The sequence below is a fragment of the Lissotriton vulgaris genome, chromosome 10, assembly GCF_964263255.1.
Source record: "Lissotriton vulgaris chromosome 10, aLisVul1.2, whole genome shotgun sequence".
Lineage (NCBI taxonomy): Eukaryota > Metazoa > Chordata > Amphibia > Caudata > Salamandridae > Lissotriton > Lissotriton vulgaris.
The window spans coordinates 1,003,967,864-1,003,982,527 of NC_141698.1; the positions used below are offsets into that span (position 1 = coordinate 1,003,967,864).

Here is a 14,664-nt window from a genome sequence, read left to right on the forward strand (position 1 = left end):
TGCAGCGGCTTGAGGAAGCGGGAGTTAGGGGGTCCGCCTTGTGCTGGTTTCGGTCTTTCTTTACAGACAGATCATTCCAGGTTGCTATTCCACCCGGCAAATCTACCTCTTACCCGCTGACGCTGGGCGTCCCACAGGGATCATCTCGGAGTCCCACTTTATTCAACCTGTACGTTAGACCGTTGGCTGCGGTCGTCAAACGTTGGGGCCTGACAATGGTCTCGTATGCGGATGACACGCAGCTGGCGGTCACGTTGAGTGGGGACTCTGATGTGGAGGCCCTCAGGTTTTGCGATGGTATACGTGCTGTGGCCAATTCGATGAATCTGAACTGTCTCCAATTGAATACTAAGAAGACAGAGGTCATGGTGGTAGGAAAGCAGGCAGGACTGTGCAATGACAACTGGTGGCCCTCTGAATTAGGACTGACCCCTTTTCCTGTAATGGAGATAAAAAATCTTGGTCTGGTTGGACCCGACACTCAGTTTCACTTGCCATACCAAGAGAGTGGCAGCCTCTTGCTATGGCATTATTAGGGGTCTTAGGCCAATACTTACATTTTTCGATGCCCCCACCAGACAGCTAGTGGTTCAGGCTTCAGTATTATCCAGGCTAGACTAGGCTAGTGCACTGCTGGCCGGAATTAACCAGGCTGAACTTACGCAGCTGCAGCGAGTGCAAAATGCCGCAGCCAGAGTGGTGGCGGGTTTACCTAGGCGGTGTTCGGTTTCTAGAACACTGCAATCGCTACACTGGCTGACTGTTGGCCAGAGGATCAAATTTAAGGTGCTTGGCCTGGCTTTTAAAATCCTGAAAGGTATGGCTCCCCAAATTCTGGCGAACCTTTTGACTCCTTACGTTCCCTCGCGATCCTTGAGATTGATGGGTCAGAACTTGTCGGTGGTTCCACGTTTTAGGCTTAGTAGAACTGGCGGCCGCTCCTTTCGAGTAGTGGCCGCGAAGTTGTGGAACTCCCTTCCCGCTGAGATTCGGGCATTAGATGACCTACTCCAGTTCAGACGGGCCATTAAAACTTTTCTCTTCGCTTAACTTCCTGTCTGAGTCTCTTTTTTATGCTCTGTTGTATTACCTTCTTAGTGCGCCAGGACGCCCCTTTGCTGGGGCAGCTGTGCGCGGTACAAAAACAATTAACATAACATAACTTATGAATAGGTTCAAAAGGCTCCATCAATCTGGACAGCATCACATTTAATTCCCATGAAGGTGAAGGAAGCCTGACAGGAGGGAACACTTTCTTCAAGCCTTCCAAAAAATCCTTGATCACAGGGATCTGGAAGAAGGAAGTCTGTGAAGGGCATTTCCTGTAGGCAGTCAGTGCAGCAAGATGAACCTTAATGGAATGGACATTAAGGCCAGATTGCGCCAGATGCAGAAGATACGGAAGGATGACCTCTTCCTTGCACGTCGTCGGGTCATAATTCTTGGACTTGCACCAGATGCAAAACCTCTTCCACTTGTAAGCATAGGCAGTCCGAGTGGAAGGTCGCTTAGCCTCCTTCAGTATGTCCATGCAATCTTCAGGTAAATTCAAATGACCATATTGCACTATCTCAGGAGCCATGCCACTAAACTCAAAGACGAGAGGTTGGGGTGCAACATTGCCCCCCGAACTTCGTGAGAAGGTCCGGCCTGCACGGCAGCCGAATGTGAGGAAGGAGAGACCGGTGAAGCAGGTCCGTTAATCACCACTGTCTGGGCCATTCCGGGGCAATCCGGATCATCCGCGCCCTGGACTGGGACAGCTTGATGAGCGCCGCCGGAATCAGGGGAATGGGTGGAAAAGCGTACAGAAAGCTGTTCGACCAGTTAATCCATAGCGCATTCCCCAGTGTCCCCTGCTGGTAGTACCTGGAGGCTAAGTCTCTGCATTTGCTGTTTTCGGCAGTGGAGAACAGATCTGTCTGGAGTCCCCCACCTGGGTAAGACTTCTACTAGTACTTCGTTGTTTATGACCCATTCGTGGTTTTCCTGAATCAGTCTGCTCAGTGTGTCCGCCTGAATATTCTGCACACCTGGCAGATGGGTAGCTGTTATCGCCAGTCCTCTGGCCAGAAGCGAGTGCCAGATCGCCTGCGACAGAGTGCGTGATCTCAAGCCCCCTGCTTGTTGAGGTAATGCATCGTGGTCGTATTGTCAGTCTGTACAAGCAGAGAGTTGGTCTGAGGACGGATGAAAGGCCTTCAGTGCCAAGTCATCAGCTCTGAGTTCCAGGAAATTGATGTGGTACGTGGACTCCGACAGAGATCACGTCCCTTGAATCTGTAAGTCTCCGGAGAAGCAGAGTGGGAATGTCCTTGTGGAAGGGAACCTCTCTGAGGAGATTCTCCGCTGAACACCACCACTTCAGAGACTGAAGAGCATGCAGAGACAATCTTATCTTGTCGTCCCAAGACCCTTTCCTCTGATCCCACTGATGCTCCAAGCACTCCTGCAACGGTCTCATGTGCAGTTGTGCGTGTAGCGTTAGGAAGATACAAGAGGCCATCGATCCCAGTAGAGAAGACACGTCCTCACTGTTGTAGATGGAGTGGTCGTAAGAGCCTGAGCCTTCCGAAGGAGGGATAATCGCCGCTCCTCCGAAGGAGACACGCTTGCTGACAGCGTTTTGATGGTGGCTCCCAAGTACTGAATGCACTGGACCGGAGTCGGGACAGACTTGGACATATTGATGTGCAACCCCAGCTTGTTCAAGAGAACGCACTTCTTCTGGAAGTGAGCTTGAGCTTCCGAGAAGGAGGCCTTGATCAACCAATCGTCCAGGTACGGGTAGAGGAACACCTTGTTCTTCCTTAGGTGTGCTGATACCACTGCCATGCACTTCGAGAATGTTCTGGGCGCAGACTTCCGTCCGAATAGCAGTACTGTGTACTGATTGGCGCCGACTTGGAATCGCAGGAACTTCCAGTGTTTGTGTGCAATGGGCACATGGAAGTACGCATCCTGCTGGTCTATAGCACAACGCCAGTCTCCCTGTTGCAACTAAGGATAAATCTGATGCAACAGCATGCAAAACTTCTCTCTGCGAATCCACTTGTTTGCCTGTCGCAAATCCAGAATGGGCCTGAACTCGTTCTTGTCCTTCTTGCGAACCAGGAAGAACCGGGAGTACAGACCTTTTCCTCTTTGAGACAGAGGTACGTCTTCTATCGCCCTTTTTCTTAATAGGATATCTGCCTCCGCCTGGAGCTGGCGCAGCTGAAACTGTGCTGACCGGAGTAATTGATGGAGGCGGGCTGGTGAGCCGAAGACTGTATCCATTGCAAACAATATTCAGCACCCACTTGTCCTGAGTGATTTTTCTCCACTCTGCCAGAAAAAAATGTAACACTCCCCACCGGAGCGGGTAACGGATGTAGGGGAAGTAACCGCTCAGGGTCGAGACCCAGCCGGGCCTTTGTTAGCTGTAGAGGACTGCTGGCCCCCCTCTAGCCTTCTGGCGCTTCTGGAAAAGTCTCCGGTACTGCTGCTGCTGTGGTTGCTGCTCCTGTCCCGAAGACTGTCCTTGCCCTCTGCCCTGTGCACGGAACCGTCTCTGAAACGGGCGGTAAGCCGCCTTTTCTTTTGGCTTCTCCAAGCCCACAGCCGTCAGGGTCTCGGCCTCAGCTTTCATGCGGTCCATCTCATCGTCGGCATGCTTGCCGAACAGGGTTTCCCCCGAGAAGGGCAGATTGGCCACCCGCTGCTGGGCTTCCGGCTTGAGTGATGTGAGCCTGAGCCAAGCATGGCGCCGCTGGTTGATCCCATGACAATACCCATGGGCTGCCAACAGACATCCGCAGCCGCGCTGATGACCTGGTTGGAAACAAGCATCGCTTCCTTGAGTATCTCCTGGAAGTCTAATTTATGAACTATGGAGAAGATCTCCTTGGGGTTTACTGCTAGATAAGAGGATTTTAGCAGAAAAGTATGCGGTTTTAGCAGTCAGGATGGCTGTTTTATATTCGCGGAGAAGGGCGGAATATTAAGATTTAGCAGTAGGACAGTACCTCCGCCTCCAATGTTGTTCTGCTTGTCTTAGGGAAAGTTTAAGATTTTTGAGATCAGCAGTGAACCATCGGTTGGCCTCATGAGAGCGGCAGGACCTGACTAATTTAGGAGGGGCAACTGAGTTACAGGATGTCGAGATCCAATTATTGACGGCGGCTACCTGAGAGTCCTGGGAGAGGTCAGCCAGGTAGGGGGTAAGAGGCCGCCAGGTAGGAACATAGGGCGGACATGTCCACCTGGTTCCAGTTACGGAGCCATACATTTTTGGGAGGGGAAAATGTATTGACAGCCTCACGGTCAAGAGAAAAGGAAATGAAGTGGTCAGACCAAATGCAGGGGGCAATAGACAGAAGCGAAATGGGGACATTGGTAACCCAAAGTTGATCTAAAATATGGCCACCAGTGTGGGTGGGCTGGTGGATCAGGGGAGTAAAATTAAGGCAACCAAGAGATTCGGTAAAGTCTTTTGATGTGGGATCTTCGCGGGGATCATGAGGCGAGAAATTGAAGTCTCCCAAAATGAGTATAGCAGAGTTGTTGACCACAAGGGTGGCCAACAGATCATGTATGGCTGTAAGGAAGTGGGACAAGGTTTGAGGGGGGACGGTATACAAGTAAACAGGTCAGAGGAGTCGGAAGATTGATCGAGTGGGCCACAAAAAAATCACCTGAGGGGATAGGGGGATAGGGTAAGAGCTGGAATTGAAGTTGAGTGGAGTACACCGAACCCGGTGATCAGTATCCTTTCCCAGCCTGGGACGTCTGCGACTGACTCCTGGCGCCAGACCTCCTTCCTCGTTTCTTCGGCATCTAAGAACGGCGACCAGACAGTGAGCGTCTTTTCCTCGACGTCTACCGTTTCTCTCTCAACGACGATCCTCTCTTCGACGCCAAGGATCCCCTTGACGACTACCTTCTCCTTTTCGCCGACGGCGAACGGCGGTGTCGCCGGGTCGCCTCGCCGGCGAGCGCCAACGCCGGGCCTCGATGTCGATCACTCGACGACTACTCAGACGAGGAGACGATAAAATTGTCACAGGAGACCTCAACCGCGGTCTATTAAGTTCCCTCGGCGTTGCTTCGACACAGAGCCCTGGGGAGACGGGGAACAGACTGTAGTCATCCCTCTCGACGCCGTAGTCTGTGCAATCGACCCAGACAGTGAATGGGGACGATTGCTGGTCTTCCTGCCCCTGGGGAGCCCCCCAGAGGCCTCCGCACGGGCATAGGAAGCCCCTCCAGACCCTTCTTGCGCCATCAGCCTTCTTTCTTCAAGGCCCTGAAGCCTGATCTTTCTGTCCTTCAGGGTCCTGCCAGAGAAGCCCTGACAAATAACACACTCTCTGGGACATGGGAAGAGGGAAGGCAGAGGATACACACCTCATGGGGATCCGATTTGACCTTCTTCCGGAGCACTCTGGACATTTGTCAAATAATGCAGGCATATTGACAACCAAAGAGTGCACCAAAGGATTACCAAGAAGAAAGGCACCAAAAACTTGAACAAAAGTGAAAAAATCACATGCTTGCAGGACTGGAGTTACAGGACCAACTACTCCCTCCCTTGCATGTGAAGAGGGTCCTGGTGCTTGCTCGGCCTGGGCTCTGTAGCCCTGATTCACACTGCACCTGAATAAGGCGAGTCTACTCTACCATTTTCCCCACGGGCTACAAAGTTTAAAATGTTGTTTGACCACGGGCCGCAACGATACAAGCAGCGGACTATATTATGGGGGGAGCGGTGGTGTTGGAAAACCTATTCTGATAGATACATCTGCCAGTGGATTCCTCACCTTGTGAATATCCCCTTGCGTCAGCAATATTCGGAAATTCTTTTTGTAGCTTAGTGCCGACGTGTACCTCTGTCACTTCCTTTCTTTAACTTCAATTAACCTTTAAAGGATTGCCTGTATAGTTAGCATCTTTTTAATAGTTCTAAATCGAGTGAACAGCAGCCCAGTGCTGCTGTTGATCAGGGGCTGCATGACGCCCCCTGATTGTACTTTGAGTATCATTGGTCAAAACAAATTAACTTTTGTCCCTGGTTTCTAAGCGGGCGGGTGAAATGTGCAGGTTCACCTGAGCCTCCCTTAAAAACTGGGATATTTGTGTTTTAGGAGAATGTGTCATGATGCTGGGACAGTTCTTTAAAAAACGTGACTGTTCGGGCAAATCCAGGATGTCTGGTCACACTAGCTTAAATGGATTTGAATTTTTTTTGGGGGGGGGGGGCAAAATCTAATTCTGTTAAATGGGCAGTCACTGTACCATAGTTAAGTAATGACCTTGCAGGTGTTGATTGCTGTATTTGGGTGTTAAACTGGTACTTTGTTGGTGTAGTTTTGCCCTGACAATATTAATAGGTATTGATATGACAAAATCTAAATATCATATTCAACATTATGCTGCATAATTTGACTTTTCATTCTTGTACATTTTTTTCAACCCCACTGCGTAATTTGGTTCTCCGTTGTTGAATGATTAACCTTAAATCGATTTTCAGAAGGGAGTTATGGTAGACTTGTTCAGAATTCCTCACAAAAGCAGTTAGAAGTCACTGAAGATATTTTTGGTGTACGTGATTGATCTTGAGCAATAGGAAACCCAATTGACTAACTGCAGCGGCTTTGATGGAGGTAGTCAGTGCACGAGCAAGCCATTCATGTCGATCGATTACCTCAAACAATGGCAAACTCCGTTTTGTCCACAATTAGTTTTAGCTGGTTAGATTTCATCTAGCTATCCACAGCACCTAGACCATTATTAAAGTAGGATTGGGCAATAGCAGGGCACCCATCAACCTGATAATTGAGTGTCCTCTGTTTAGGATTTAAATTAGTCTAAACGATCTAATAAGTTTAGCTATTCAAACATAAAAGGTTAATGCATTTAGACTGAGTGAAGAACCATCGGGAGTTCCACATGTCATAGCCTTTTTAAAATCTGCTTCCAGCTGTCCTTTTAATAAAACCACATGAGACATTTAATTTATACTTAGCAGATCTAAATAACTATTTGTTACAAATAAATGGTCATCCGCCAAAATTGGCAAATGAGCCAATTCAGTTTCTGCAATATGCGGACGACATTGTGGTGGTGAGCCAAACACTGATAGGGCTGCAAAGGGTCCTAAATAAACTGATCGACTATTTCGATCTTTTAGGACTGGAATTAAACAAAACAAAAACCAAGGTGGTGAGACTAGCGAGCCCTAGGCCAGGAAAATATAAATGGTATGCAAAGAATACACAAATTGAGGAAACAAGTTCATATAAATATTTGGGTATTAAAGTGGGCAGAAACATGTCCTTTGTGGATCAAAAAAGGGATCTAAAAGCAGAAGCCCAATCACTAATCTTCGCCTATAAACAGCTTTACAAGAAATTAGAATGCCCTTCACATGGGCACCTTCAGAAAATAATGGCAGCACAATTGCTCCCAACTTTATCCTATGGACTGGAAATATGGCATCGTCAAGAAATTAACACTTTAAACGATCTACAGATTAAAATGAACAAAGCTGTTTTTAACATTTTTAAAGGCTCATCTCCAGCACAGATACACTTGGAATTCGGCCTCCAGAACCAAGAATACCAAAGGGAAGCAATTTTTGTAAAACTGTGCTGGAAATTTAGAGCATCTGAATCTGGAACGCTGAACAACTTATGTTGGACGGAAATAAAGACACAATTTGATCAAAGAAGCCCAGGTACATGGGGTGAGTATCTGCATACAGCCCTGGAGGCATTAGAGATAGAGGAAGCTTGGAACAGCAACCTGGAAAGAACAACATTGAATAGAGTGTGTAACACCAGGACCAAATCACTATCTTTCGTGGAAGATAAAAGAAGACTGACCAAACGTAGTCACGCATGGGTGGTAATAAGTTCATAAACAAGACCAAAACCACAACCCTATTTAGAGGCCCACTTCCGTCTATCACTAAAAAGGAGGTTCATGGCATACAGATTAGGTGATTGCTACTCGAAGGACCTGGTCCCCACCTGGAAAAGTAAACAGCAAGCTAAGACATGCTGTCTATGTGGGTACCACACTGAAACTATATGCCACTTAATGTGTGTCTGTGAAAGTAGAAGGAAAGAAGTTGCTTAAAACAGCCTTAAATGACTTAAATATTCGTACTTGCTGAAAGGCGGTAACAAGCTGGATGGGTGCCTCATCGAACATTTTGGTATGCCGTGGGGTAAAATTTATGACATTAGTAGATAACCTACTTGCGAAAGTGGATAAAGATCAAATGCTTGGGGCTGGAAAGGGGTTGGGAATTTGATGGAAACTGTAAATATTTCAAAGTATTATTGAAAATAGGTTTCTTTTAATTCTGACCGTTACAAATTTTTATTGTGTGCTTTATGGTTGTGACAAACCAGATAAAGTCATCTTTTGACTGACAGACATTGTATCGAATAGCAGATGAGAAATCCAGCAAGATTGGAGCTAAAGCATTGTCCAGATCTTGATTCAATCTATCCTGTTTGAAGCTGGAATGAAGATTAGTATAACCCGAATCCAGAAACTGTTCTGTTGGGTTGAACTGGGGTGATAAAAAAATTAAAAATAACATTTAAGATCTAATTTAGTTTGGACAAGTTTTAGCAGCAAGATTAAAAAATGTGCACTAGGTGGGATCCTGATTTTGCTGCTAGAATGTAACATTTCGAGCTATTAAGTGATGTAGATGGGCATTCAGTGAGTTTATCAGCCTATTCACACAGCACACAAAATCGGGTGCAAAGTAGATATTATTTTTTAACTTATTTTTGTTGGTCACTGAGCTTCCGTTTTCTTGCTTACAGTGTGCACGTGCAAACATGGAGACACTTACCCTGGCTCGCTTCATCTGCGAGCTGACTCTGCAGGATTACGATTATGTCCAGGAGAGTGCCTCGAAACTGGCTGCTAGTTGTTTGCTCCTGGCACTCTGCATGAAAAGTCTAGGAGGATGGGTAAGTTTCTGCTGGTGCCATTCCACCACTTACCACCCAGTTCCCTATAATTTGATTAGTAGAGGGCATCATAATTGTGTTAAACTGCTTCACTTGTATAAAATTAGGATTCCCAATCTAAATATGTAGATGGCATGAACTGTACTTCCTTTTGGTTTTAACAACATATAGGTACCTCCCATATTTATTTTAAAAGTTTTATATAGTGCTGGCTAGACTCGGAGGTATCGGAGCGCTTTACATGATTAGGATAGTATAAGACTAGCATGGTATAAAAGTATAAAAGGTAAGAGAACAACAATGTGAAATCTACAAAGTAAAAACAACTTGAGCATTATACAAATCAAGATAGATAAACAAACTGGAGCTATACATTTCTAGTAATTAGGTAGAATGGAGTACAGGAAGAAGGACATAAATTACTGAACAAATATAGTATGGTGATAAGAAATCAGGAGTAGGGCACAGGTTGGGATCCCCAATAGTAATTGAGGAGGTGGGTTTTGAGGTCTTTTTTGAAACTGGAATAGGAGGGGTTACAGCGCAGGTTTTTTTGGGAGGGCTTTCCAGATAGTAGGGGCATGGCCAGAGAAGGAGCGAGATTGGTTTTCTTTTTATGCAGAGGTGGAATTAGGAGGAGGGTGTTGGTGCTTCTCAAAGGACGAGTGGTGCCAGCAATGAGGAGTTTCTTGGAGAGTTACTGCGGATTGTTTTGGTGGTGGGCTTTGAGTAATGCAGGCAATTTTGTAAGCAGATCTGCCTTCGATAGGGCGCCATTTAAGATATTTGAGAGCTGGGGAGATATGATCGAAGCGTTTGCAGTCTGTGATGAGCCGGGCTGCAAGGTTGAGCACAGGTTTGATTGGAGCAAGGTGGACCTTGGAGATTCCGTTGAGAAAGGAGTTACCATAATCAATATGTGAAAGAACAAGTGACTTAACTACAAGTTTAAAATCATCGGTGGGTATGAATGGTTTGATTTTCTTGAGGTGACAGAGTTGAGAGGGCTCCTTTGGCAGAGTTTTTGATGTGAACGTTAAGGGTTAGGGTGTTGTCGATAGAAATGCCAAGAGATTTGACGGAGTTGGACAGTGTGAATGATCAGTTGAGTGCATTAAGGTCAGAAATTCAGGATTGAACGGGGAGAGGGTTATATCTAGGGGAGAAGAGAATGATTTTGATTTTATTAGGGTTAAGTTTGAGATGATTTGAATGGAACCAGGTTTGGATCTTGGTAAGGGTGGTGTTCAGGTGTAAGATGTCAGCATGAGTTTTAATCTTGTTATAGATTTGGGTGTCATTGGCGTAGAGGTGGTAGCTGATGTCTGCTTGTTTAATAATGAGGGTGGGGGGTCCATAAAGAGGTTCAAAGGGAGGGCAATAGAATAGATCCTTGGGGGACTCGAAGGGAGACAGGAGTGGGGATAGAGAGACCATTTTGAATTTTGATTTGCTGAGTTCGGTGTTGTAGATAAGAGATAAAATATTTGTTGGCGGTACCATTTTTTTTTTTTTTTTTTTTTTAAAAACCTTTATTTGTAAAATGCACAGCACACAGCGTCTGCCTACAACCCCGCAGGGCCGGCCGCTATGACACATGGAACAGGAGAAAAAGGAGTTAATAGGACAGAGCGCCGTTAAAGCCATCTCTGGGTAAAGAGTATCTTGTGGAGCCGCGAACCATAGCAAAAGGATAGAAAAGGTTTAATTTTATGATTTTGTCGAGTACAAATTAAAGCAATACAAAGAGAGTAGAGGCTAATAAATGACCAGGATAGCTATCATCATCTAAGGAACACTGAACCCCGACCCCAAAGGAAGAAAGGAACCGTAGAGAAAAAAGAAACAGAAGAAAAGAAAAAGAAAAAGAGGGCCATAGAAACAAAGAGAAACATAAAACACATCCCATCCCCCCACCCTGCATACCAGCGGAAGGCCACGGCCCACCCCCCCCCCCAATAGGCATGCCTGTCGCCCCAAGAAGAACCCCCAAGTGGGAAAGAGAATACAGAGAGTGAGAAGAGACATCCCACTCCCTAACTCTCAGAAGAAGCGGGAGGAGGAAAATTAAACGTACTCCCGGTCCCCACCAGCCCCGTGAGCAACCCCCACCAAAAGTATCATCGGTAAAACAATGGTTCCAAATGGAGCTGAAGGTGGGGAAATATTCCCAAATCTGCGGAGAAATCAGGCAAAAAGGCAAACCCGTCCTCACCCCAGCCCGTCGATGCGTCTATAACACTAAGGAAATCACCTAGCCCAGGCCCGATCTTGGGTGGCCCCATATATCCATCCCCCGTAAGAAGTCGCAGCCACAGGTTAAAGGGAGACGGCAATACAACAAAGAGCCCGCCTAACCCTAGCCCGATCCCAGATGCCCCCCGGGACGAAACCCTCGTCAATTATCAATCCCCTGCACAACCAAGGGACGAGACGGAAGTAAAGGATAGGGGAAGAGTATAACGAGAGGAGAAGCAACTCTAACGGATCCCAGCCCCTCAGCCGAAAGCACGACCCCCACTCTGTTTATAACAGCAAAGAAGGGAATAACAATGCAGAGACAGTTGGGGATAGACAATTCGCAAAGCGTGACTTGAACAGTTGCATAAACAGCGATAGCCTCAGCTCAACCCGCCAATCAACCGATAACACAGAAGAGCAATCTAGCCCTGGCCCGATCTCGGATACATCCCCAACTGGGGTTCCTGGAGAAAGCCCGCCCCCTCTGAGAACAAAAGACAACATGGTCGCGTAAAGAAGGAGCGTAAAGTGGAAGCATAAAATGGCCGTCGAATATCACCATACAGTCCTTTGTCCTTGATGAGTCGTTTCCCCAGTCCGTCCGGAAAGTGCAGGCTCTGCAGCGTCGCGAGTGTAGGACACGAGGGAAACTCCATCGGCAGGGCCGGAGGCTGCATATCCAGGTCTTTAGGCAATAACAATGTTCCAGGCAGCAATGTGGCAGACCCCGGAGGCAGGGGAAACAAAATGTCACAGGCGAGGCCGCCGGGCGGCCGGTATTGAGCGTGGGTAGAGGCAAAAGCAGTCACAGCACATCCGCGGGCAAGAAGAAACATTGTATCCTCAGCAGAGTTAAATGGAGACAGTTCCAAGGGTAGCTGGTTCTCGACATCGCGCTCCTGCCGTAGGTCAGGCACCAATTTGTCTATGTGGTCGGTCATTACACGGAAAGCCATGTACATTTTCGAGCGAAAGGCAGACAGGACGGCCAGGATAGATCCAGTAGAGAGCCGTGATTGTAGCCCCTCATCATCAAACTCCGGGGGAAACAGTGGCGGGCAGTCTCCCAGCACGAGCAGGGTGTCCGAGGCGGCAGACCAGGACGGGCACTCTCTCACTCTCCCCGAGGCACCAGATATAGCCATGTCGGTAGGGCCACAGGAGTAGTCGCCGAGGCGGGTGCGGCATGAACAGGCAGCAATAGAAGTTACACTACCAGCACAAATGATTCAGATCGGGCTCTCGAGACTGAGAACCCTACAGCTGCATGCCGTAGCACCAGGACAGGGAAGCATTCAGCCGATGCTTGCCAAACATGGCCGTGCAATCAATTCCGCTCGCACTCCGCCTCGGACAAAGACGCTGTACCTGGAGAGCAGCTCTACACAGCGATCACGCACAGGGCATAGCTCGCATTATTCCGTGGCAGGCAGCGCAGTCAGGGTTCCGTCCCGGGGGATGGTGCCACCTTTACGTCCTCGGTGTCGCACGGGGACCCCCGCCTTCATCAAGCCTCCCAGACTCGGAGACGGACGGCGGTTCAGCACGGGGCCAAGGCTGAAAATCTTTGCGCATCTATCTCCGGCTGCCGGGCGAGTCGAGAAGCCTGGGAACGATGCTGCAGATCAGCACAGCATAGCGGACGTTCCGCCGCCAAAAAATACCAGGATAGGAATCAGGATAGTAGCGCGGTGGAAGAGAGCTGGTGGAGCCGGGAGCTTACACGTCTGCTCAAGTCGCCATCTTGGCTCCTCCTCCGTTGGCGGTACCATTAAGGCCGAAACGGGTCCTAAGGACATTAAGTAGGGCTGAATGGTTGACTGTATTGTATGCTGCGGAGAGAAGGGGGAGGTTAGTGATGGGCAGAGATTATTTAGGGCATTGGGGGTTTTTAATTATGGCCGAGATTTGTCCAAGTTGAAGGTAGGTGGGGACACAGTCTGTGGGGAGAGAGGTGTTGATGATTTTGGTCCAGAATGGGGCGATGTGCTTAAGGGTAGGGACAAGGTTGGAGGGTACGAGTTTTTTTGTGTGGGAGGACTGTTTAAGATTGCCAATTATTGTAAGGTCTTCTAGCTCAGTGACAGGGAGGAAGTTGAGCAAGAAGGCATTGTTCTTTAGTTGTGAGCTAGGGGAGTTGGTAACCGGTTGTAAGACAACTCTGGGGCGTTATACGGGGCAAAAGGGTATAGGGTTATTCCCCATCCATACATAGGTTTTATCAAGGCATATTGGCACCATATAAAACTGTCATTGTAAAATTGTGGCTGTCCCCTAAACCATCACCAACCCTCAATGGAGCAATCTGATTCATATTTTTGTTAATAGCGAAAGCTTTGCACCAGAATCCAGCATGTGGAAGATGCAGATTAACTTGTGTTTTTTTCTCTTCTTTTTAGACTCCTACCTTATCACACTACAGTGGATACCAAACAGCAGATCTCATCCCTCTGGTCAAAAGACTGAACATCCTGCTGACTTATCAGAAGGAGGAGAAACTGAAAGCTGTCCGAAATAAGTACACTCACAAGTAAGACATAAAAACGGAACAGTGGTAGAGGGAAAGCTTGGAATGGATTCTGTTAAAGTGTTGACTAATTTATGCTTTTGTGTTTAGGGTTTTCTTTGAGGTTGCCAAAATGGCCCCCATGGACATGTTAAGCCTGGAAGAGGCTCTGAAGAGCTAACCTTGAAAAGAAGAGCTGCACTTTCGAAGAAATACTTTGGCTGGCTCCACTTTGTATATAGATTGTAAATTCATATATATGTTTTAAATATTCAAGTGTTCTGTCTTAAGTTAAACTAAATTGTTATTGTAAATATTTTCTTATTCAGATGTTGAGTGGTAGACCACATATAAGCTGTATTGGAGGTTGTCAGAGGCGGGGTAAAAAAGAAACATGAGATTTGTAAATAAATAGTGGTTCTTTCATTACTACAGATCTGGAAATAAGAGATTTATTGCACTGAGTTTGACTGATCTCACTTTCTGGTATATTTTTTGAATTCCAAAAGTCCTTTTTCTTTACTCTTATTCCAGACTTATATGCCTCATTAGTTGTGACCTGATTGGCAGCAAAATTCTTGCTGATCTAGTTCCTTTTTGACTAGATGTTTTCTTCCTGGCTGCATTTAGTGTAACATATTAGATCAATTTAACTCCCTGTCATTCCTGTTCATTTTACACACTTAGCTCCACTTTAAGTTGTGTATTCCACTCTTTTACGATAAACAAAATGACATCTGCTAACTTCAAACCTGTTGTGTTTTTTTGCCGTACAATGCATGTTGCTTTTGATTTGAATGAATGATCTGAAAGAGACACGTTAGTGATAGATTCCTTACCTTAGAATATCCCCCGGCGTCAGACTGGATCCGGAAATATTTGCGTAGCAATACCCCTGCGCGTCGGTAGGCGTCTGCGGCTCCGCGTCCGTTGTCGGTGTCA

At 47.1% G+C, this 14,664-nt stretch overlaps 1 protein-coding gene across 1 annotated transcript in view; it reads left to right on the forward strand.

Annotated features, from left to right (window-relative positions):
* Window positions 1-14,463, forward strand: part of CCNB3 (cyclin B3) — a 54,660-nt gene extending 40,197 nt beyond the window's left edge. Inside the window, exons 10-12 of the mRNA XM_086942023.1 lie at window positions 8,826-8,975; window positions 13,616-13,746; window positions 13,834-14,463. Coding sequence (XP_086798149.1) covers window positions 8,826-8,975; window positions 13,616-13,746; window positions 13,834-13,903 — 351 coding nt within the window. The 3' untranslated portion in view covers window positions 13,904-14,463. The remainder of the gene's footprint in view (window positions 1-8,825; window positions 8,976-13,615; window positions 13,747-13,833) is intronic.
* The last annotated feature ends 201 nt before the right edge of the window (window positions 14,464-14,664 follow it).